This window comes from Dipodomys spectabilis, unplaced genomic scaffold (genome assembly GCF_019054845.1).
Source record: "Dipodomys spectabilis isolate Male_0828 unplaced genomic scaffold, ASM1905484v1 ptg000329l, whole genome shotgun sequence".
Classification (NCBI taxonomy): Eukaryota; Metazoa; Chordata; class Mammalia; order Rodentia; family Heteromyidae; genus Dipodomys; species Dipodomys spectabilis.
The window spans coordinates 3,915,473-3,939,656 of record NW_024871006.1 but is presented as its reverse complement, the minus strand read 5'-3'; the positions used below and the strand labels follow the sequence as shown (position 1 = coordinate 3,939,656).

The 24,184-nt window shown below is 48.9% G+C and overlaps 1 protein-coding gene across 3 annotated transcripts; it reads left to right on the top strand.

Annotated features, from left to right (window-relative positions):
- Positions 1 to 987: 987 nt before the first annotated feature.
- On the top strand, positions 988 to 13,368 carry Cd300lf (CD300 molecule like family member f). 3 transcript variants are annotated; one of them, XM_042702721.1, is made up of 7 exons: positions 988 to 1,143; positions 3,849 to 4,190; positions 6,196 to 6,253; positions 9,985 to 10,097; positions 11,826 to 11,848; positions 12,338 to 12,469; positions 12,989 to 13,368. In XM_042702721.1, the coding sequence occupies exons 1-7, from the start codon at positions 1,101 to 1,103 to the stop codon at positions 13,127 to 13,129; spliced, it is 852 nt and encodes a 283-aa protein (XP_042558655.1). In that variant the 5' UTR covers positions 988 to 1,100; the 3' UTR covers positions 13,130 to 13,368. The 3 variants fall into 3 exon arrangements, with proteins under 3 accessions (XP_042558655.1, XP_042558654.1, XP_042558653.1); XM_042702720.1 differs by having other exon boundaries at positions 6,151 to 6,253; XM_042702719.1 differs by having other exon boundaries at positions 6,139 to 6,253.
- The last annotated feature ends 10,816 nt before the right edge of the window (positions 13,369 to 24,184 follow it).

Sequence of the window (24,184 nt, the reverse complement as noted above, 5' to 3'; positions counted from 1 at the left end):
ACACACACACACACACACACACACCATTCACTAACGCACACATGTGCACATAACTTCTTCCATAAACGAGAACACACACCACACATGTATACACGTGTGCGTGTGTGTGCGCACGCACACACACACACACACACACACACACACACACACACACACACGGGAACTTGTAAACTCAGGTGCTTGAGGGTAGAGGGCTTCTTGGATGACCTGTTTAACCCTTCTACCAGTGGGATGTGGGAGCTGGGAAGGTGACGAGTCAGACAGAAGCCAATGGCCAAAACAAGTGCCTTCAGTGGATCTTTGAAGACTAAGAGCCTGCAAATACCACCTTGCTCATAGTACACCAACATCTTTGTTTAAGAGGCCATCTTGAGACCATTAGAGACACTCAGCTGAATCTGTGTGCTTGGTTCAAAGGAGAATCCTCCTCCTGGGTGGGTGTATGGGGAGGGCTCAGATCAGAGAATCTGGCTCCTGACCAGGACTCTGTATCGATGTCCTGTTCATCCCCTCTGTCCAGGCTCTCTATCCTGCTAAATGCTGGGATTACAGGAGAGCTCCACCATACTAAGTTGTTCTCTGGGTTTTGACCTCTCTGGTCTAGAATCTGTCCTCTGGCTTCTGACTTTGACTACAATCCCCCTCAATCCTGTTGAACGTCTGCCTTCTGGGTTCCTGACAGTTTGGCCATACTTGAACTCCAAGATCTAGAATGTTCTTTTAATCAGCCTTAGGTCTCCAAGGTCTGCTGGGTCGTCACATCCCAGCCTCCCCACTGGGGATGGAGGGAGGCTGGGATAAGGGCCGAGCAGAACCACTGATTTGTTCACAAGATAGAGAGGAGATACAGTTCTCCTTTTGATATTTCTCAAAAGGTTTTCATGATCATTCCTAGCTCTTGCATTGCTCATTGCTTTGAAATTTCACCCATTCCACCTTCTTCCTCTTTTGGTTTTATTCACCAGTCGGAAGTGGCTGGAGGAGGAAGTCAGCAGAGTAAGAGTGAGCGAAGGCAGAGGACTGGGAAATGGAGCGGAGCCCATAGTTTCTTCTTGCTGTGAGGCTCTTTCAAAGGGGAAGGGGAGCTACGTGAAGAGAAAATGTACCTGCCACTGCTCTTTCTCCTTGTTTCCTGGCTTCTGGGTGAGTGGGTCTGGGGCTGCACTTGTGGGGAAGGCTGATTTAAGCAGATGAAGTTAGCAGAGCAACCTGGTAGCCTAGCAAGAAGAAATCCTTCATAGTATGAGTAGCGTGTATTTCATCTGCTCATTTCCTCTATGCTTTGGTGACTGTCAGGCAGAGACTTGGAGGCCTTCATCTGGAACCTGGCCCAGAGCTTAATTCCTACCACTCAGAAGTGGATCATATTTCAGATGGGCAGGCTGATGGTCTCGCTGGATGAGGAAGAGCCGGGAGCCCTAGTTACCTAGGGGGCTGAAGGATTCCTAATCCTGGGCTGGACTGTGGAGCTAGGGAAGATGGGAGGGTGAGGGGATCTGCTGGATGGGAATGAGAGGTAGCTCCCAGGCATGTGGGCCAAAAGGAAACACTAGAAGTGACTGAGGGGGTAGAAGGATGATGAAGAAGCCTGGATGAGGAGGAGAGATGCTGGGACGTGGACACAGGCAGAAGGCTGAAATCAAGTGCGTGTGTACTACTTTCATCAAAAGGGCAATGTATTTTCTTTTTGGTTATTATTATTATATTTTGGTGCCAGTACTGGGCCTCGCATTCTTTTTTTTTTTCATTGGTCGTAGGGCTTGAACTCTGGGCTTGGGCACTGTCCCTCAGCTCTTCAGCGCAAGGCCACTTGAGCCACAGTGCCACTTTCCCGTTTTCTGGTGGTTTATTGGAGATAAGAGTTGCACGGACTTTCCTGCCCAGGTTGGCTTTGAACCCTGATCCTCAGATCTCTGCCTCCTGAGTAGCTAGGATTACAGGCATGAGCCACCAGCACCAGGCCTTGGGCCTCACACTCTTGCTTACTTTTTTTTTTTTTTTTTGCTTAAGGCTAGTTCTCTATCACTTGAGTTTTTGGCTTTTATGCTGGTTAATTGGAGATAAGAGTCACAAGGAAGCCAGATGCCGGTGGCTCATGCCTGTAATCCTAGCTACTCAGGAGGCTGAGACCTGAGGATCAAGGTTCAAAGCCAGCCTGGGCAGGAAAGTCCATGAGACTCTTATCTCCAATAAACCACTAGAAAACCAGAAGTGGCACTGTAGCTCAAGTGGTAGAGTGCTTGCCTTGAGCTGAAGAGTGCAGGGATAGCACCCAAGCCCAGAGTTCAAGCCCCACGACCGATAAAAAAAAAAAAAAAGAGTCACAAGGACCTTCCTGCCAGGCTGGATTTGAACCTTGATCCTCAGATCTCAGTCTCCTGAGTAGCTAGGATTTCTGAGATAAGCCACCAGTGTCCACCTAGAAGGGAATTTTCTTGACCTGTACATGTTGGTTGGTCACAGGGTTTAGCCCTTTGGCTTTTCCTTCTCTGAAGTCACTCCTCTGTTTATCTTTCCTTTTCTCTTGGCTCGATTGTAATCTCAAGCCAATATAACAATATAGCATTATTATAAGCAATATAACAATGTTATACCCCTAGCTTTTATATCTCCCAGGCTTCAGACTCATACAGCAAACTGCGAACTCAACATCTCCACCCAGGTGATGAAATTTCAATGTGAACGGGTCAAATCTTTCCCCACCAGAGCCCTTTCTTCCCTCGTCTTTCCCATCTTTGTGTTTTTCTTTACTTTTTTTTGCCAGTCCTGGGATTGAACTCAGGACCTGGGCAATGTCCCTGAGCTTCTTTGTGCTCAAGGCTAGCTAGCACTCTACCACTTGAGCTGCAGCACCACTTCTACCCTTTTCTGTTTATGTGGTACTTAGGAATGGAACCCAGGGCTTCATACATGCTAAGCAAGCACTCTACCACTAAGCCACACTCCCAGCCTTTGTGTTTTTCAACTTCACCTTTCTCAACAAAAAGGAAGAAGAGAAATGATATTATAAGTGGAAAAATCTGGTGTAACCAACAAAAATAAAATAGCACAGCTAATAAAAAATGTGTAGTTTTGATAGATGTGAAAATTTTAGTTACAAAAGGTTTTTTTTTTTGGTAACTACCAACCCTTACTTTAATACATACTCCATGAGACAGGTAACTTTCCAGCAGGAAACAACCCCAGAAGTTAATAAGGTTGATTTAAGAATAAAGTTGGGTATGATAGGAGGCACCTGTAATTATAGCTACTTGCAAGGCTGAGATCCCTTGAGGCTAGTTAGAAGCCAGTCTGGGAAACACAATGAGGTTCTGTCTCAAAATAAAATAGAACTAACCAGCCAACCAACCAACTAATCAACCAATGAGAAACCGACTAGACCAATAACAAAAGAAAAATTTTAAGTTATCCAAGAATTCATTTCAACAAAGACTGTAATGCCAGAGAATTTTGCATAGACTTTTCTAAGATTTTTAAACAGAATTCCATCAGGGGACTGGTAGTGCATGCCTGTAATAGCAACTCAGGAGGCTAAGATCTGAAGATTGAGGTTTGGGACCAGTCCAGTCAGAAAACTGTGTTAGATTCTTACCTCCAGTTAACCAGCAAAAGGCCAGACGTGGAGCTGTGGTTCAAATGGTAGAATACAAAGTGAGAGCATGAGGCTCTGAATTCAAGCCCAATGCAAGAAAGAAAGAAAGAAAGAAAAGGGAAGGAAAAGAAAAGAAAAGGAGAAAGAAAATTCCTAATTGGGTGCCAGCGGCTCATGCCATTATTCAAATCACGATGGCGTGTGGGTGCAGGTTGTCAGGGTGGGGCTGACAGGTGTATGGACTGGTGTGTTCCAGGCTGCTGCACTGCAGAAAGGGCTATCACTGGCCCTAGGACAGTGCGTGGCCCAGAGCAGGGCTCCCTGACCGTGCAGTGTGCATATGCTGCGTCGTGGAAGACCTACAACAAGTGGTGGTGTCAAGGCGCACGTTGGAGCAGCTGCGAGATCCTTGTTGAGACCAGCGCCAAAGAGCAGAAGGTGAGGAGGGGCCGTGTGTCCATCACGGACGACCAGACAAACTTTACAATCATGGTGACCATGGAGGATCTCAGGATGAGTGACGCAGATGTGTATTGGTGTGGAATCGAGAGAACTGGAATAGATCTTGGGGTCGAAGTTCAAGTGACAATTGACCCAGGTAAGATTTGTCCCTGAGATACCACTCATGGGAATTAGCTGTCCCTCAGCATGACCCTTCAGGGAGGGGGTTGAGTCCTGAGGTCTCAGGGGAGCTGGGCAGACCACGTGGGTTCGGGAGGGGCAGGGCTTCTCTTAAACAACCCTCCCTCACCGCCCAGAACCTTCTCCAGGGTGGCCTCCCACCTTCCTCTTCAAAGCCCAGGCCTGAGTCTAGTGCCATAGAGGAGAGGGTGATGGTCCCCAGCCCATGGACCAAAGAGACCCCCTTCACTGGTTCCCAGAGACCCCAATAGCTGCCAATGCCTTCCTGGGACCTCAGTACCCAGAATGCCCTGCTCTTTCTGGGAGCTCTGGGCAGCTCCCACTTCCTCTCCAACACTGAGGGTAAAGGTTGCCCAGCAGAGTTGGGGTGCCTAGAAAGATCTCCATAGTCAAACATCTGTATTGCTGGTACCCAAAATCCTACTATGAGCCACTTATGCCACTTGATGGCATTGCCTTTCTAAGTCCTCCTGCATACAGGGACTCCCAGGAGCCGGACACAGACGTCCCAGGGCCTTGGTTTGAAGGATTTCTGTTGCGCTCTTTTGTTCAGTCAGGTGACACTGGCTCACAGGGTACCTGCAAGCCTGAGTGAAACACTACCTGGGATGTGTGAGGGCCAGCACAGAGCATACTGTGTGTATGTGTGTGTGTGTGTGTGTGTGTGTGTGTGTGTGTGTGTGTGTGTGTTTACACGTGTGCGCATGCACACCAGTTCTCGGATTTGAACTCAGGGCCTGGGCACTGTCCTTGAGTTTTTTTGCTCAAGGCTAACACTCTTCCACTTGAGCCACAGCGTCATTTGTGGATTTTTTAGTGGCTAATTCAAGATAAGAGTCTTATGAACTTTCCTGCCTGGACTGGCTCTGAACCACAACTCTCAGATCATAGCTTCCTGAGTAGCTAGAATTACAGACATGAGCCACCGGCACCTGGCATATTTTTTTTTTGTTTGTTTTTGGTCGGTCATGGGGCTTGAACTCTGGGCCTGGGCACTGTCCCTCAGCTCTTCAGCTCAAGGCAAGCGCTCTACCACTTGAGCTACAGCGCCACTTCCGGTTTTCTAGTGGTTTATTGGAGATAGGAGTCTCACGGTCTTTCCTGCCCGGGCTGGCTTTGAACCACGATTCTCAGATCTCAGCCTCCTGAGTAGCTAGGATTACAGGCGTGATCCACCGGCGCCCAGCTCCATCTGGCATATTTGTGTGTGTGTGTGTGTGTGTGTGTGCGCGCGCGCGCGCGCATGTGCCAAAACTAGAGCTTAAACTCAAGGTCTGGCCTTTTTCACTCAAGGCTGGTGCTCTACCACTTGAGCCACGCTTCCACTTCCAGCTTTTTGCTCATCAGTGGAGATAAGAGTCTCAAGGACTTTGTTATCTAGGCTGACTTTGAACCTCAATCCTCAGCCTCCTGAGTAGCTAAGCACATGTTTGTCTTACTGAATCCCACCAGCATCCCGAGAGGAAGAAGCCCCCGGCTAGCCAGAGCTATGGGACTAAACAAGTCTTCACTTGTTCAAAGGAAAGTCTCTTCCTGAATATGAGGGTCTTGTTCAGGGTGGTCTTGATCTTAGGCATAAGTTAGCCACCATGCAAGCCCCCTGTTCAGCTCCTGTCCTGGCTGATGAAGAAGGCTGAAAGGAGGCACTGGCCAAACCCCCATCACATCAGTGAGACTGATGTGCGGCTGAATGCCGGCTGACCTGTCCTGCGCTCTTCTGAACCTCCTCTGAGCCTTCTAAAACTTGCTTAGCATCTTCCAGCACCAACCTGCGTCAAAGCCTCTAGATTCTTTGGGAGTCCCAGGGGCTAGGGTGGCCCGTGGCTTTCTCAGGTTCAAAGCCAGGTGCTGTGCCAGGGGCAGGGTGGCAGGAGGAGGAGTGTGTAATTTGTTCGTTTGCCAAGCACCATCTACAGTGTTGACCACGGTACCTACCACCTCCACTGCAACCACATTTTCAGCATCCACCTCCGTGGAGGAGACCAGCTTCTTCACGACTCTGATCAACGTGAATGTCAGGTAAGCCAGCTTAGATGCTCTGTCCCCTGTGACCCATTGGGCTCAGATGCCTCTAAAAGGAAGCTAGAGTTTGTCCTGGATCTTCACGATCCTTTGCAGGGGTTGGGGGGCTTCCTACTGGCTCTCAGCCTCCATAGACCCTTCATCCTTGAGCAGAAAGTAGTCTGTAGGCTTGCTGGCTCATTCATTCAATTTTACTTGTGTGTGTGTGTGTGTGTGTGTGTGTGTGTGTGTGTGTGTGTGTGTGTGTGTGTGTGTGTGTGTGTGTGTGTGTGTGTGTACCTGTATCTGCCAGGAATGGGGCTTGAACTCAGGGCCTGGATGCTGTCCCTAGCTTTTTCTCTCAGGGATGGCACTTTACTACTTGAGCCACATAGTTCTACTTCTGGCTTTTTGAGGATTAACCAGGGATAAGAATCTCACAAGATTTTTCTTCCCTAATTGGCTTAGAACCATAATCCTCAGATCTCAGTCTCTTAAGTAGCTGGGATTACAGGTGTGAGCCACTGATGCCTGGCCTCAGATCTAACTTTTTTTTTGTCAGTCATGGGGCCTGAACTCTGGGCCTGGGCGCTGTCCCTCAGCTCTTCAGCTCAAGGATAGTGCTCTACCACTGAGCCAACTTCCCAGCCCCAGATCTAACTTCTTTATGGCATATATGGAACACAGAAGTGGAGAGCAATGGGTAGGCATTCATCGAGGACAGTGTGGCTACGGTGTACATGGGTGTAGGCTGTGGCCTAACAAAACTGCCTTCCTTCCTTCCTTCCTTCCTTCCTTCCTTCCTTCCTTCCTTCCTTCCTTCCTTCCTTCCTTCCTTCTTCTTTCTTCTTTCTTCCTTGTGCTGGTACTGGGGCTTGAACTCAAGGCCTTGGGCTCTTTCTTGGCTTTTTCATCTCCAGAGCACCGCCTCCTGCTGGAGCAGCCCCTCCACTTCCCCTCTTGGACTTTCCTGCCTAAGTTGTCTTCAAACTAGGATCCTCAGATGTCAGCCTCCTGAGTAGCTAGGATGTGGGCATGACCCACTGGTGCCTGGCTCATGCCCCAATTTCTGGGAGGGGGGTTTGAGGAAGTCTGTTTTCCTTGAATTTCCTTTTTGGGGAGTTGGTCATGGAGCTAGAACTCTGGGCCTGGGCCCTGAGCTTCTTTTACTTGAGACTAGCGCTGTACCACTTGAGCTACAAGGCCACTTTCAGTTTCCTGGTTTATTGGAAATAAGGGTCTCACAGACTTTTCTTCCTGGGCTGGCTTTGAACCACAATCCTCAGATCTCAGCTTCCTGAGGAACTAGGATTACAGACATGAGCCACTGGTGCCGGGCCTATTCCTTGAATTTCTGTTATGGTGTATGGTGAGAACTGCGGTGGTGGCAGTTCCTTAAATCTCAGGTGGCCCTGGCAGCTCATGAGAGGATAGTCTGTTCTTTGAGCCTGCCTGTGGCCCCTCACAAGAAGGAATGGGCGCAGACATGTTCCCATGTTGGTGTCAAAAGTGAGCATCGTTGCCTTCCTCAGCGAGGGCTGGCCCTGGAGCTGAGAGGGAAGTGTATGGTCTCCAAGAGCAGCGCTTCTGAGAGTCATGCTTCTGAGCACCCAGCCCAGCATCTGCAACCAAAGGGCTTTCTTGAGGTGTAGAGGCCCTTTTACTTCCTCTCTTTGCTTTCCTTGACTCTGCCAAGACACTCTACTGATGAAACCATGGCATAAAAACTATACAGGCAAGCCTTAATCTTTCAATCAGCAAAGATCCACTTCCCCTTTTGCTCTCTCATTTTCCTTTATTTTTGCTTGTGTTATGACCTTACCCTTACTGGGCTACTCTACTACTTGAGCTATACCATACCTCCAGCTCTGCTTGTCTTTCTTTCTTTATTTTTTTTTTTGACTTTCCTGCCTGGGCTGGCTTTGAATCATGATCCTCAGATCTCAGCCTCCTGAGTAGCTAAGATTACCGGTGTGAGCCACCAGCACCCAACATTCTCTTAGCTCTTTTTGCTCAAGGCTGGCACTCAACAACTTGAGCCACAGTTCCACTGTCAGCTTTTGGCTCATTAAGTGAAGATAAGCATCTCATAGACTTTCTGGTCGGGTCTGGCTTCGAACCTTTATCCTCAGATCTCAGCCTCCTGAGTAGCTAGAATTACAGATATGAGCCACTGACACCCAGGTCCAGCTCTGATTATTGCTGGTAAATTTGGAGATGGAGTTTAGCAAGCTTTTGACCTGGCTGGCCTCAGACTGCAATCCTCTAGACCTCAACCTTCTGAGTAGCTAAGATTACAGTTGTGAGCCATTGGCCACCAGGCCAGTCTGGGTGTCACAAACAATAGAAATTTACCTTCCCACAATTCTGGTGGCCATGAGTCAGCAGTGCTGGCTTACATGTGTTGAGATCATCCTTTGGGAAGCTGCACATAGTTCCCTTTGTGCCTGTCTGCGCTGTAATTTCTTCTTATAAGGACACTAGTTACACTGAATTGGCCCTTCCTTAATGACCCATTTCAGCCTAATTACCTCTTTAAAGACTGGGCTCCACTTATATTCTGAAGTAATGGAGGGAGAATCTGCCCAGTGCTGATTTGTTGTTGTTTTAGACTAAATCTCACTAGTAGCTCAAGCTGTCCTGGAACTCCCAATTTTCTGGGATTCCCATGTTCTGGGATTACAGGTGTTAGCAACCAGGTCTGGCTTGCCTTTTGTATCTTCCTTTTAGTGTCTGGTAGCACCAATGATTCCCGCTAGCTGCATTACTTCACTGTCCGCCCCATCAGCATGTGGCATTTTCCTGTGTCATCTGTATGTCCAAATTTCTCCCTTACAAGGCAACAGGCGGATTGGGACTTTGTCTAAACTCAGTGGCATCTACAAAGGCCATTTCTTTTTCTTAATAGGTCACCTTCACAGGCTCTGGTTAGACTTGAAATATGGGGTTTACTATCTATCTATCATCTATCTATCTATCTATCTATCTATCTATCTATCTATCTATCTATCTATCTATCTATCACCTATCTACCTTACATGCTTAGATTGGGGCTTGAGCTGAGGGCCTCATGTTCTTGCTTGATTTTTCTGTTCAAGGCTAGTACTCTACCACTTGAACTACAACTCCACTTTGGGATTTTGGTTGTGTATTGGCTATAAGAGTCTCAGGGACTTCCCTTCCTGGATTGACTTTTAGCCATGACCTTCAGATCTCAGCCTCTTGAGCAGCTAGGATTATGGTCATGTGCATTGATACCTAACTGAGGCATGTTGTTAAACCCAGTAGAGAGGGAAAGTTTAGAACCAGAAAAACCAGGGCTGGGAAGGTGGCTTAGTGGAGAGTGCTTGCCTAGCATGTATGAAGCCCTGGGTTCGATTCCTCAGTATCACATACACAGCAAAAGCCAGAAGTGGTGCTGTGACTCAAGGTAGAGTGCTAACGTTGAGCAAAAGAAGCTCAGGGACAGTGCCCGGGCCCTGAGTTCAAGCCCCAGGACTGGCAAAAAGAGAGGGGTGGGGGTGGAAACCTGTTAGGATCCTGTTCATAATAAAATTTCTGTTAGGCTTCCAGATACATGGGAACTTCCTTCGGGAACCTTCCTCTCCTATTTTCAAAACCCTCTTTGAGAGTGTCCAGGAACAAAGATTTCCCAGCTGTAGCCCACAGTGCGATGGGCTCTGAGGGGCCTGCTCGGGCTTGCAGCGGAAGGAGCGCCTGGTGCACAGGGCCCCCTCTGTCCTTCCTAGGCACAGAGTCATAGAAGTCAGCATCCTTCTCCCAGTCATCTTTGCTGCCTTGCTGCTTCTCTTGGTGGCAGCCTCAGTCTTGGCTTGGATGAAAATGAAGCGACAGAAGAAAGGTGAGAGGAACTGGCTGGCTGGGTGGGGGGAGAAGCGGGGCTGATCACACACTAACAGGCCCAAGACCTTACCTTGGAAGGAGTGCCATTCCACAAGCCACCAGTAGAGGGCGGTCCAGGGGGCTGGGCCAGAGGCCGGGGTAGGGGTGGTCTGGGCTGGTGGGTGAGCTCCACACTACGTACACAGTATGCACACTTGCAAGCTCACATGATACACTCGTGTACACATGACACAAGCCTCTAGGCCTCATCAGTCAGGGCGTGAGACCCTTTCTGACACCCTTCCCAGGTCACCAGCCCTTTTTCCCAGGTGAATCTACTTGTACCTTGTGACATTGCTTTTCAAGGAAGAGCAAACTCGCTCAGAGCTTTGGGCCAGAGATCAGGAGGTCTGGCTTTCGCAAGCCCTTTTCCTGTCTGGCTTCACTTCCACATTCTCATGTAGCTGTGCCCTTTCTCTTCTCAGAATGCCTAAGACCTGAGCTCTTACCAAGACCTCTCTCATAACTGCTGGAGTCTTTCAGTCTGGGCGGAGAGGAGGGAGCCTGACACCTAGGCTGGCCTTGAACTCACTAGGTAGCCCAGCCTGATCTTGAACTCCCAATCCTTTTGCCTCAACCTCTCAGGTGCTGGGCTTATAGGGGTCCACCACCGTGCCCAGCTTGAATCTGACTCTGTGTATATGTGTGTGCCAATCCTGGGGCTTGAGCTCCGGCCTAGGCGCTTTCCCTTAGCTTTTATGCTCAAGCTGGTACTCTACCACTTGAGCCAAAGCTCTACTTCTAGCTTTTTGGTGATTAATTGGAGATAAGAGTCTCACAGATATTCCTGCTCAGGCTGGCTTCAAACTGTGATCCTCAGATCTCAGCCTCCTGAGTAGCTAGGATTACAGGTGTGAGCCACCAATGCTCAGCAAGCCTGACTCTTATTCATCACATTTTCTTCCAAATGTGTTGACCATGACCTAAGTATTTCCCATGATCCTCGTTGTCTAGACATTTGAAATAAAAAAAAAAACAAAAACAGGAGAGACCACCTTTTGATTCTTTTGTCTCCAAAGCAGGGGTGCAAGCAGAGAGGGAGGGCCAAGGGCAGGAAGAAATACAGGAGTCAGTAACCTCCTGAAAACCTGTCCACCTGCGCTAATGCAGCATGTGCACTTCCCTCGGGGCAGGGGTGGGGGGAGCAGTGGAGGACAAACTGCTTCTGACTGTCACGAGTCAGGCAGGGCCAAGCATCCAGATGCAAGCAAGGCTCGGGACCAGCCAAGCCCTGCTGAAGATGATAGATCCCAGGGAACTAAAGCCAAGGGGTCAGACAAAAGCATGTGCCACAGGAGGAGAGATCGGACAACCTGCTAGCTGTAAAATGCAGACATGACCTTGAGATGACCTCTGGGGAAACATGGAGGCACAGGCGGGACTGTAGGAGCCTGGGAATTTTCAGAGAGACTTAACCCCAGCGTTGCCAGTGGTTGGCAGGGCCACCGTTCAGCTGAGCTCTGTGAAGTGGGAACGCGGTAGGCTGAAGTCTCCCCTTTTTTTCAGGGAGAGGAAACAGCAGCTCAGAGAAATGACACAAGGGATGTCATGGAATGAGTCCTAGGAAGGCTCAGAATTAGAACTAGACTTGGAGACTGGCACCTCATGTTCACCCGGTTGTATGTGAGGACCTCTCTGACAGTCCTAAGGACGGGCTGCCTAATTCTCCATTGCTTCTGTCTTTCAGCGGCTGAGCCATCCGTGGAGAAGGTAAAAGAGGCCCAGGATGGAACCAGAGAGAGCACACGGCCTCGGCTCCTCTCCCTCTCCCTTGACTTCTACCTCCCAGGCCCCCCAGTGCCTGAATGTGTCCTGTCACTAGGAGCCAAAGTGATCTATGAATTCATGGCTTTCTTTTTTGGTTGTTGTGGGGCTTGAACTCAGGGCCTGGTACTGTCCCTGAACTCTTTAATTTGTTTGTTTATGTGGTACCAAGGAATCAAACCCAGAGCCTCATGTATGCCAGGCAAGCAGTCTACCACTAAGCCACATTCCCAGCCCCTGAACTTGTAGCCTCTGTAGAGTCTGGGAGGAAGGAGGGCCTAGAAGCAGCCAGAGAGAAGGAGGCCCAGGTATTGGGAGGGGGGAGGGATAGAGCTGGGGTCACAGGGAAGCAGAGAGGCTCCTGTCTCTCCCTGGAAGGAGAACCTGGACCCACAGGCTGATGCGGTCACCCCCAGCCTGCACCCCCCTTTGCAGCCTCAGGAAGATGAACTCTGCTACGCAAACCTGTCCCTGCACCAGCCAGGAGCCTCCTCCAGTTCGTCCCAGCACAAGGCCTCCATCAAGCCTTCTTCCGCTGGCCAGGAGGAAGTGGAATATGTCACCATGGTGTGTCCTTCGTGGGGGCTGCTGGGGACCAACGAGGGCAGACACGCTGCTGGCCCTGCTTTGAGGATGGGCTTCCTCCTGCCCCTGGGGCCCAGCTGAAGGAGCGTGGGCCCTGGGCAGAGCCACAGTGATTGCAAAACTTGCCCAAGGAGCCTCACAAAGGTTCTAGAGGTTTCTCCATGCCACCTCTCAACGCTGGGGAGTCAGGATCACCCACCTAATGGGGTCTTGTATGGAGCTGAGAAGGGGGGAAAAGAAAATGCAGCCCAGCTGAGTGGGGCTCGGGATCCCGCCAAGAATGGTTGTCTTCAGGCAGAGGCAACCCAAGCTTTGTACTGGGCCTGATGCTGGCGAGAGGAGGCTGGCAGAGCGGAGGGAAGGCAGCCAGAGGGGCCTGGAGTGGAGGGAAGGCAGCCGGAGGGCTCAGAAGTCTCCAGTCCCACCTGCCTCCACCCAGGACTCTTATACAGCCCCAGCCTCCCTCCAGCTGCTCTGATGCCATGACTGTCTCTCTCACAGGCTCCCCTTCCCAAGACGGAGGTTTCCTACGCCTCTCTGTCTTTGGACGCTTTGCATCAGGAGCCAACCTACAGCAACACCCATATTCCCGGCACTGGCCCCGAGACGACCACAGAATACAGCAGCGTCAGGTGGCCCTAGCCTCTGCTTACAGCCTTTCTCCTGGACCTGGACAATGTCTGCGAGCATGTTCCTGTTCGTCTGCTTTCTGTACCTGGCCCCAAGCAAGTCCAACTGGTGCTTGAGACTCTGGGATCAACCAGCATAGTTCCCCATCCCTGTCCCTCCTCCCCCAGACTTGGGAAGAGGCTGAGGGCACACTCTGGGAATGCCATGGGAATTGTAATGGTGATAATGATATTAAGAGTAGTTAACTTTTATTTATTGCTTACCATATGCAATATCCTCAGATATCTGCTCCTAGAATCTGCCTTGTAATGCAGAAGGCATGGTATACATGGGATTCTGTTATGGTTGTGTGTACGTGTGTGTGTGTGTGTGTGTGTGTGTGTGTGTGTGTGTGTGTGTGTGTGTGTGTGTTGGTATTGTAGCTTAAACTCAGGGCCTCGAACTCTTGCTTGGCTTTTTTTTGGCTTAAGGATGTCACTTTACCATTTGAGCCACACACCCTGCTTCTGGCTTTTGCTGGTAAATTGGAGAAAAGAGTCTCATGGATTTTTCTACCATTTTGGCTTTGAACTGTGATCCCCAGATCTTAGCCTCCTGATTAGTTTGGATTACAAGTGTGAACCACTGGCACGTGGCTTAATTTAGGATTTTTTGAGATGGGGAGATCATTTTAGCTTATCTAAGGGGCTCAAAATGTAATTATGAAGTCTTTCTAAGAAGGATGTGAGAAAGCCGAAAGGGGAGAAGGCAGTCTGATGATGGAAGTGGAAGTTGGAGTGATGGGGCTAGAAGCCAAGGAATGCTGCCGTCCTCAGAGACTTAAGGCAAATAATAGATTCTCTCCTGGAACCTGGAAGAGCAACTTCCCCACGGACACAGCATGGGTTGAGCTTAGTGGAACTTACTTTGTACCTCTGACCTCCAGAAATGTGGAGAACAAATTTGTATTGTTTTACATTGAGCCACTACATAAGTTTGTGATAATTGGTTACAGCGACAATAAGATGGTATGTGGCAGAGGCCTTTCCCTAAGTGCTTCACATAGAGTAACTAATTTAACCCAGCAGGTGTGGAGGTCCTGGAAGTATTTAGCTGGCCATGATCAGCATGTTCTGGGGCTTGGTTACAGCTGTATACACTCCAAACCCATCTGGAACAAATACCTTTGGTGGTGGATGGCTGTGTCTCCTGCTCTAGAGATGAGTCCCTGGATGTTTCTTTTGTGTGTGTGTGCCAGTACTGGGACTTGAACTCTGAGCCTCAGACTCTCAATTGGCTTTTTCATTCAAGGCTGTTATTCTACCACTTAAGCCACACTTGCAATTCTGGCTTTTTTCTGGTTAATTGGAGATAAGGCTCTCACAATCTTTTCTGCTTAATCTGGCTTTGAACTTCAGTGCTCAGATCTCAAGTCTCCTGAGTAGCTAGGATTCCAGGCTTGAGCCTCCAGTATCTGTCCAGTTTCCTGGAATTTTAAGAGCTTTTAGCTTTTCCAGCTCAAGGGAGTGAGTTCACAGAGCCCAAGGTGCTTGACTATTCTTGAGCTAGTACTCAAGAATTAGAGCAGGCTGGAGTGACTGCTTTTAATCCAGTTTGTCTTAAGATTTACAGAGCAACAAGTATCTGTAGAGAGATATTTAAATGGAAACATTCAAAGCAGAACAAAAAAAATTTTTTTGCCAATCCTGGGCACTGTCCCTGAGCTTCTTTTGCTCAAGGCTAGCACTCTACCACTTGAGCCATAGCACCATTTCCAGATTTTCTGTTTATGTGGTACTGAGGAATTGAACCAAGGGTTTCATGCGTGCTAGGCAGGCTCTCTACCAATAAGCCACATTCCCAGCCTGAGAGCAAATTTATGTTGAACTAAAGTATAAGAACAAAAGTCCTAGCCGGGCGCTGGTGGCTCACGCCTGTAATCCTAGCTACTCAGGAGGCTGAGATCTGAGGATCGCGGTTCAAAGCCAGCCCGGGCAGGAGACACCGTGAGACTCTTATCTCCAATAAACCACCAGAAAACCGGAAGTGGTGCTGTAGCTCAAGTGGTGGAGCGCTCGCCTTGAGCTGAAGAGCTGAGGGACAGCGCCCAGGCCCAGAGTTCAAGCCCCATGACCGACAAAAAAAAAAAAAAAGAACAAAAGTCCTAAGGCCTCAGGCCAGAGCATCAGTGCCATTTTAGCTACTAGTGGCCTTATTTTTGAGTTTCACAGTCTGCACCAAACAGGGTGTATGGGAATATGTTCATTTGTGTAACCAGGAATTTATCTGATAATACATGATATAGACTCTCATGAATATCACAAAACTCTTGATGAAAATCTGCAAACACACAGAAGACTAGAATTTAGCTTGGTTTGGTTTGGCTGGAGGACTTGGGCAGCTTCTGCCTTAACTAGACACTGAATGTGAATTAAAAATGGAAGGTTCTGGCAGCATGGCAAAGCTGAAGAGGGAGTAAATCAGTTTAGAAAGACTGGTCTAAGCTGGGCGCCGGTGGCTCACACCTGTAATCCTAACTACTCAGGAGGCTGAGATCTGAGGATCACGGTTCAAAGCCAGCCTAGGCAGGAAAGTCTGTCAGACTCTTATCTCCAATAAACCACTAGAAAACCAGAAGTGGCACTGTGGCTCAAGTGGTAGAGCACTTGCCTTATGCTGAAGAGTGCAGGGACAGCACCCAGGCCCAGAGTTCAAGCCCCACGACCGACAAAAAAAAAAAAAAAACCTAGTCTATTCTGATTCTTCTTTTTTGGGGCGGGGGCAAAGGAGAATTGGTTGGTTGTGGGGTTTGAATACAGAGCCTAGGTGCTGTCTCTTAGCATTTTTGTTCAAGGCTGACACTCTATTACTTGAGCCATGACTCCATTTCTGTGGGGTTTTTTTGTTGTTATTGTTTTTGCGTGTGGTTAATTGGAGAGAAGAGTCTTTTGGACTTGTCTAATCCAGCTACCTTGGAACTGTGATCCTCAGATCTCAGCCTCCTGAGTAGCTAGGATTACAGGTATGAGCCAAGTCACTTGGCTTTCTATTGGGTTATGATGACATATATATATGTGTATATATATATATGTATGTATGTATATATATTCCAGCCTGCTTTGTTCAAGTTTACATTAGGGTGTGGAGAATGCTAGAAGAAGTGGTGGGTGGTGGGGGTGTGTGCAAAAGAGGGAAACACAAGTAAGAAATGGAAAAAGAAACTGTTTCATAATGTTGACAGGTTTGTATCTGGGCTTTTGTCTCAGCCATATCCGGCTGCTGACAGAAGGCTTTGCTAAGGCAGCTTTTAGGTGGTCAGTCAGTCCTTTAGTACCAGAAAGAGAATGCACATATGCTTCCTTGGGGCTGAGTGGATTGTGGCATTTGCCAGCTTGCTGTCTAGGTTCCAGGAAAGTACATTTTGTAACAATCAGCTCCAGGCTACTGAATGGCTCAGCGCTCACCGAGTGTCTCATTATTTATAGTCTGTCTAAAGCTGCTGGAGTTTCCCTCCTTTGGTTTTTTGAATTATTAATATTTAAAGATTCCACTTGATAAAAATTGGAGGGGTGAGACTGTCTCCTTTGAAGAATTATGTGACTGGTATTAACTTCGAGATAGACTTGTTTTTTTTTTTAGTGCTGATACTGGAGCTTGAACTCTGAACCCTGCAGTCCACTTTTTGGTAATTAACCAGAGATAAAGATCTCATGGACTTAACTTCCTGGGCTGGCTTTGAATCTTAATCTTCCACGTCTCAGCTTCCTGAGTAGCTAGGATTACAGGCAGGAGCACCAGTGCCTAGCTCTGTAGTTCTTATTTTAATATCATTTGTTGCCCTCAATGAAAGCAGGAGCAAGCAGTCAATGGGCCTGTGTGTTGTTCAGGATCCGGTGATTGCTTTGCCTGCTCAGAGAGCAGCCATATGACCTTTCCCAGCTGGCAATCCCACAAGAAGTGTTGCCCTCTCTCAAGGGTGTGGAGACCATGGAGCCGTAGCTCTCAGCTACTGCTGGTCTAAGCCCAGGGCCCAGCGCCTGCCGGCTCCGCTCATTGGAGGAGTAGCAGAGTCCAAATGGCAGACTCGCTTTGAAACATCACACAGACTTTGCAAAATGAACAATAAGCCACAAAAGCAGAAGGCTAGGCCCCGGAGGCCTTTATGTCCTTGCAGGGAAATGTCCTGCCGTCTGGTGGGTGGCAAGGGAGGTGGAGAATTTCTGTGGGGGTGGAGGTGGGGCTTGAACACTGTCCCTTAGCTTTTTCCCTCAAGCTTGGCACTCTGCCACCCAAGCCGTAGCTCCATTTCTGGCTTGTTGGTGGTTCATTGGAGATAAGAGTCTCATGGACTTTTCTTCCCAGACTGCCTTCAAACTGGGATCCTCAGATCTCAACCTCCCAAGGAACTGGGATTACAGGTGTGAGCCACCAGACAAGTCTGGAGTATTTCATCTTAAGGCACAGTAGGACATGAGAGAGAGCAGAGGTAGTATGGAGGGAATTCCACGCCACAGGGGCTTTGATGCCTGTGACTCTTGGCTTGCTTTCTTCAGTTCATTATCCTGCAGCTGGGTTTCGGTGGCAGCCAGTCCCTAAGGGATCCTGTTGCTTGGCCCCTCCACCCTGAGACCCAATTACCAGTGACTCATGGCACTCAGGCCTGTTTTATACGCCTGGCTCTGGAGGCAGAGCCCCGAATCTGCTCTGTGAATGAGTGCTCCCCATTGCCATGGATTCTGCCTCAGTGTTTGTTCCTGGCTCAGGCTGAAGTTGTCACCAGGGCAAAACTAGCATTCCAGTGGTCAGGGACAAGATCTTCCAGTCCAGGCCATCCTGCCCCTAGGCCCCCTGGGGATGTCAGTAGGGGCGTGCCAGTGTGATGGCGGGGAAGAGACAGGGTTTATTTATTTTGCCGGTGCTGGAGCTTGAACTTGGCCTGGGCACCGTCCCTGGGCTTCTTTTGCTCAAGGCTAGCACTCTACCACTTGAGCCACAGCGCCACTTGTGGCTTTTTCTGTGTATGTGGTACTGAGGAATGGAACCCAGGGCTTCATGCATGCTAGACAAGCACTCTACCACTAAGCCACATTCCTAGCCCTGTCTTTATTTGTGTGTGTGTGTGTGTGTGTGTGTGTGTGTGTGTGTGTGTGTGTATGTGTACTAATACTAGGACTTGAACTCAGGGACTAGGCACTGCCCCTTAACCTTTTCACTCAAGGCTAGCACTTTACCAATGAAGCCACAGTTCCACTTCCAGCTTTTTGGTAGTTAATTAGAGGCCAAAGTCTCATGGGCTTTCTTGCCTGTGATTCTCAGCTCTCAGCCTCCTAAAGAGCTAGGATTATAGGCACCAGAGCCACCAGCAGCCAGTTCTGGAGCTCTATGTCTTGCATCACTTTTTGAGTCATTCAGGGATTATCACTGTCTTTGAGGGCCCATTTGCTCCTCTCCAAAATGGGGTTCAATAGTTTTTCCTGGCCTAAGAGAGACACGCTCCAAGACCCCTAGAGGCTGCTTGAAGCTGTGGATAGTCTTTTTTTTTTTTTTTTTTGGTCCGGTCATGGGGCCTGAACTCTGGGCCTGGGCACTGTCCCTCAGCTCTTCAGCTCAAGGCTAGCGCTCTACCACTTGAGCCACAGCGCCACTTCCGGCTTTTTTCATTTTGCTTATGTGGTGCTGAGGAATCGAGCCCAGGGCCTCAGGCACGCAAGGCAAGAGCTCTACCACTGAGCCATCTTCCCAGCCCCTGTGGATAGTCTTGAACTGGATATACAAGTTTGTTTTTGAAACATACATGATTCTGATACAGTTCAGTGGATACGTTAGACAAAGAAGAGATTAGCAACAACTAATAACAAAATGGAACAATTATAACAATAAGGGGGATAAAAGTTATGTGGATTCAGTCCTCCTTCCCCCTCAAAATAGCTTAGCTCCTCACTGTCCTATCGTCATGTCTCCAGACCACAGTTGACCACAAGTAAACCGGAACACGGGACATGGGGAAATTTCTGCATAACCAGAAGTTCCGCAGAACCCACAGGTTATGTCTTCAGAGTAACAGAGCAACCTCTCACTCAGATCCCAACTCTCTATGGTACTGGTGGTGCCAGGAGCTCCTCACACAGACCCCAGGAGAGGCTGGGTTTTTGTTGTTTTTCCTGGTAGTGGAGCTTGAGCTCAAGGCCTTGAACTCTCTTTTTTTTTTTTGGGTCTGGTCATGGGGCCTGAACTCTGGGCCTGAGCGCTGTCCCTCAGCTCTTCAGCTCAAGGCTAGCGCTCTACCACTTGAGCCACAGCGCCACTTCCGGCTTTTTTTTTCTTTTTGCTTATGTGGTGCTGAGGAATCGAACCCAGGGCCTCATGCATGCAAGGCAAGCGCTCTACCACTGAGCCACCTTCCCAGCCCCTTGAACTCTCTTTTGCTCAAAGCTGGTGCTCTACCACTTGAACTACACCTCCACTTCTGCCTTTTTGCCAGTTAACCAGAATAAGAGTCTCAAATTTGTCTACCCAGGCTGGCTTCGAACCACAGTCCTTCTAAGTAGCTAGGATTACAGGTGTGAGCCACCAGCGCCCAGGGCCATACCATGATTCTTGTTGCCCAGACCCATTGTTCTGTGGACACCACAGTTGGCACCATTAGTCCTGGGGGAGCAGATCTGCCCACCTTTGTACCACTTTGACCCAAGATGACCACTCCCTGGCTACTCAGAACGTCTGAAATCAGGCATGGGGTGAGGCCCTTGACAGGTAGATATACCCAAGAGAGCAGCCCAGAATGACTGCACAAAGCTCGCAACTTTCAGGACTTTAAAATCGAACAGTAGGAACAGTGATAGCATTTGTAGGGCCAAGAACTAAAGCAGAACAGGCTTTCTGCACAAGACTAACCAGTACTTTCAAGATGGTGGCCGTAGAGTATCAAGCCAGGCGTTTGTAGGTCTCTGTGTGACCGAATAGGTTGCATGTCCAGGAAGCTGACCTTATTTGGAAGGCAATCTAAAGTCGTACCTAGCATCTGCTCCATATGGCTCTAGGCTGCTCCTGCCCTGGTTCCTGACTGGAAAAATCCAGGCACTCCACACCAGCTCCCTCTAGTCCCAAAGAGAGGAACATGGTCCCTTCATCACAGTCTGAACTCTGCTTTCTGAGTACTCATTTCATGCCCCCAAATCGCCATCTTCCCTAACAGCTGGCCCATCTGCTTCCTCCACCCAACTGCAGGGTAAGGCTCAATTCCATAGCTCTGGTGACCCACTCATTTTATAGGGTGTAATATCAGTGCATTTGCTAAATCCTAATAACCCAAGTCCAGTAATTCAGTCTTTATTTGCGGTACTGGGATGGAACCCAGGGCCTCACCCTTGCTGGGCCAGTATTCTGCCACTTGAGCTACTTCTTCGGTCCAGTTATTAAGTCTTACACAACAACACATGTCTGACACCTGTGTTCATGTGGAACCATGAGGAATTCATTTCATTTCTTTTTCTTTTATTGAAGATTAAAAAATTGGGAGACCCAGTGTTAACGGAGGATTGTCCTAGAGATTCAGTTGGCTTTTGCCTGGCCAGCTTAAAGCTTACCCCATTTTCCTTGGAATCAACCCTTTCTCAGGTCTTGGTCCTCAGGATGGCAGTGGGATCGACTCAGCCTTCAGAATGTGATTCACGGTTAAGCCATGTATCTTGATTTATCTACTGGCTATATGGATTGGTTCAGGGGTGAACATGTGACCATTTCAGTCCTCCCTGTGAATGGTTCAGGGTGGACATGTGACCATTTCAGTGTTTAGTGGGCATTAGGTATAGAACTTTGGTTGAACCTAGTTGGTGTGAGGTTGTGATCCTGGAGCTGCTGGTGGTCATGTGACCCATACAGAGTGGCCTATCTATGAGTCAAGCCAAGCCAGAAGAAAGAATATTTAAAGACAGAGAGTGAGCCTAGTATCTTTAGAGGATCTCAAGTAATGGAGCCAGTGGCTGATGCTAATCCTAGCTATTCAGGAGGCTGAGGTCTGAGGATTGCTGTTCAAAGCTAAACCATATCAGCCTGATAACATGGTACACTGAACCCTCCAAGTCTCAATCCCCCTAGATTTCATGCTTAACAAACAATCCCTTGATTGTAAAGTGGCTTAGCATTTAGAACAATACAAGAGTCTTGATAAGCCTGCCTGGAAAGTTGGGGCTAATCTTGGGTGAGTGAGCTAAAGACTACAAAGCTTCCTGAGTCCGTGTGTGTGTGTGTGTGTGTGTGTGTGTGTGTGTGTGTGTGTGTGTGTGTGTGTGTGTGTGTTTGTGTCCCGTACCTAGGCTTGAACTCAGGGCCTTATGCTCTCCCTTGGCTTTTTTGCTTAAGGCTGATGCTTTACCATTTGAGCCACAACTCTACTTCTAGTTTTTGGCTGGTTAATTGGAGATGAGTCTCTTGGATTTATCTGTCTGAGCTGGCTTTGAACCTCAATCCTCATATTTCAGCCTCCTGCGCAGCTAAGATGGTAAGTATGAGATACCAGCTCCCAGCTCTGTGTTGGTTTGTGACTGATGTTGTAGTATCCAAATGGCCCTTGGAGGAGAAAAGGTTCTCTACCCCTCAAGCAATGACAAACTGTGACCCTCCTCTATCTCCTGCACCTGCCTCTCTCCAGTTCCATTGTGCTTAGATCTGTTTTTGTTTTGTTTTTTGTCAGTCACAGGGCCTGAACTCTCTGGGCCTGGACACTGTCCCACAGCTCTTCAGCTCAAGGCTAGTTCTCTACTAGTTGAGCCATAGCATCACTTCTGGCCTTTTCTGCTTATGTGGTGCTGAGGAATGGAACCCAGGGCCTCAGGCATGCAAGGCAAGCACTCTACCACTGAGCCACCTTCCCAGCCCCTTGGATCTATTCTTATGACAGTGCCCCTACTTGCTCACCTGTAACATGAGATCAAAATAGAGTTGCTAGCCAGGTGCCTGTGGCTCACACCTGTAATGCTAGCTACTCAGGAGGCTGAGATCTGAGGATCCTGGTTCAAAGCCAGCTTGGGCAAGAAAATCTGTTAGACTCGTATGTCCACAGTGGAGCTCACTGCACAGTGATGAAAGTGAACCATACAATTCCAGAGTGGCGATGAGAGGGAGGGAAGGGGAGAGAACGAGGGAACAGATGACACTACGAAAGGAAATGAGCTTATTTCCTGACTCATATAAACATAACCCCTCTGTACATCACCTCTGTAATAGCAATAAATTTTAAGAAAAGTCCTGTAACAAAAGATAAGGAAAGACAAAGAACAAGAACACATTATCAGCAGGCCTAGCTATGTGAGATGTGTGTGTGTGGTGTATGAGTGGGGTGGGGTGGGGAGGGTGACTGGGGGCAAAGGACCACAAAGCAAGAGCTATGACCTGAAGCACAACCTGATTCAAGACAGCTAGAAGCACACTGGGGCTTATCAAATAACATCCTTAAGCTGATGGTAAAAACCCTGGTAATCAGATATGTAAATAAGGGAAAGGAACATGAAGGATAGAGAAATAGAGAATGAGGGGCTAGGGGAATTCTTTCTTTTCTTTTCTTTTTTTTTTTGTTGGTCGTGGGACTTGAACTCTGGGCCTAGGTGCTGTCCCTCAGCTCTTCCGCTTAAAGCTAGCACTCTGCCACTTAAGCCACAGAGCCACTTCTGGTTTTCTGATGGTTCATTGGAGATAACAGTCTCACAGACTTTCCTGCCTGGGCTGGCTCTGAAGTGCCATCTTCAGACCTCAGCTTCTTGAGTAGCTAGGATTATAAGCATGAGCCACCGGCACCTGGCTTAGGGGAATTCTTTAGCCCGGCTCATTTCATTGTTTTCAGCGTTTGCTGGAATCCCACGGTTCTTGCTGTTTTCTGGAGCAGTCGAGTTCTGGCGGGGTCTGATTGGTGGGATCGCGCAGGGGTGAACACCTCCGATGTGTGTGCTGCTCACTTGCAGGCAGGCTGGCAGCGCTCCCACTTGGCCCAGTCTCATTGGTGGAGGGGAAGCGGGTCCAGGGCTGGGACCCCGCCCACCCCTCCCATTAGCACCAGAGTGTGCTGGGTCTCTATTTTCTCCTGCCTCTCTGGGGACTTTTCTCTTGCCTGAGAAGGTCCAGGAAGGATGCAAAGCACATGTTGGGGCAAGTTTAGAGCCACTTCCAGTGAACAGTTCAGCGATTTCCCAGCGTGGCCCTTACCTCTGGCTGTTTATTTCCAGCAGAGAGCTGCGTTCCTTCCTGCAAATGACGGAAGTCACAGCCTCTCCCCAGCACAGCTCACAAATGCCCCAATCTAGCGAGTCTCACACATTTTCTTGCAAAAGTCTCCCCCCACCTCCCCGGGACTGACTTGAAGTTAAAGGGGAAAAATGCTCAGAGGGAGGAAGTTTGGAAATGATCTGAGGTGCTGCACCAAGTCACCGTCATTTCTTGCTAAGTGTAACCCAGGAAACCAGCTAGTACCTCTCCCCAGGCCAGCTGCGCCTGCTCTGGCAACTGGGCAGGGCTGACCCCTCGGCCGAGGAGTCCCAAGGGACTCTAGATGGGCAGTGACATCATAGCCAGTCTGTTTATCCATACGCTTTCAGAGCAAGCGAGACAGAAAAACAAGCATTCGGAAACATTACAGGGGAAGCAGTTAGCTTTTCTTGGCTTTTAGTTGGTTCCGGAGGGGTGACAAGGAACTGTAGCAGGAACGGAGGGGATGCTCTTGATTTGAATGTCAAATCTACCCCCCCCCCCCCTTGCAGGGTGCTCATTTCCCCGTGGCCACCACCTGTGTTCCATGGCTGTTGTTTTCTTGGCAAAAGCGCCTCGGATGGAAGAAGAATGGTGGAGGAAAACAGAGCGGTGGGTGGGGCGTGGTCTTTCGCTGTGGATTGGTTTTGTTTTTTGCCTTGTGGAAATCGTTTCATCAGGGAAGAGCAATGCTGTTGTATTTGGCCCCTTTTCTAGGCTCAGTGGTGACAGCTAATGCAGAAGGGCGCTGGCTGTTGGTGGAATTCTGCCTGGCTAATTAAAGCCATCAGGGGCTATAAGAGAGGAAGGGCATTTCAAACTGAGCTTGGAAGTGATGCCTTCTTCCCGGCC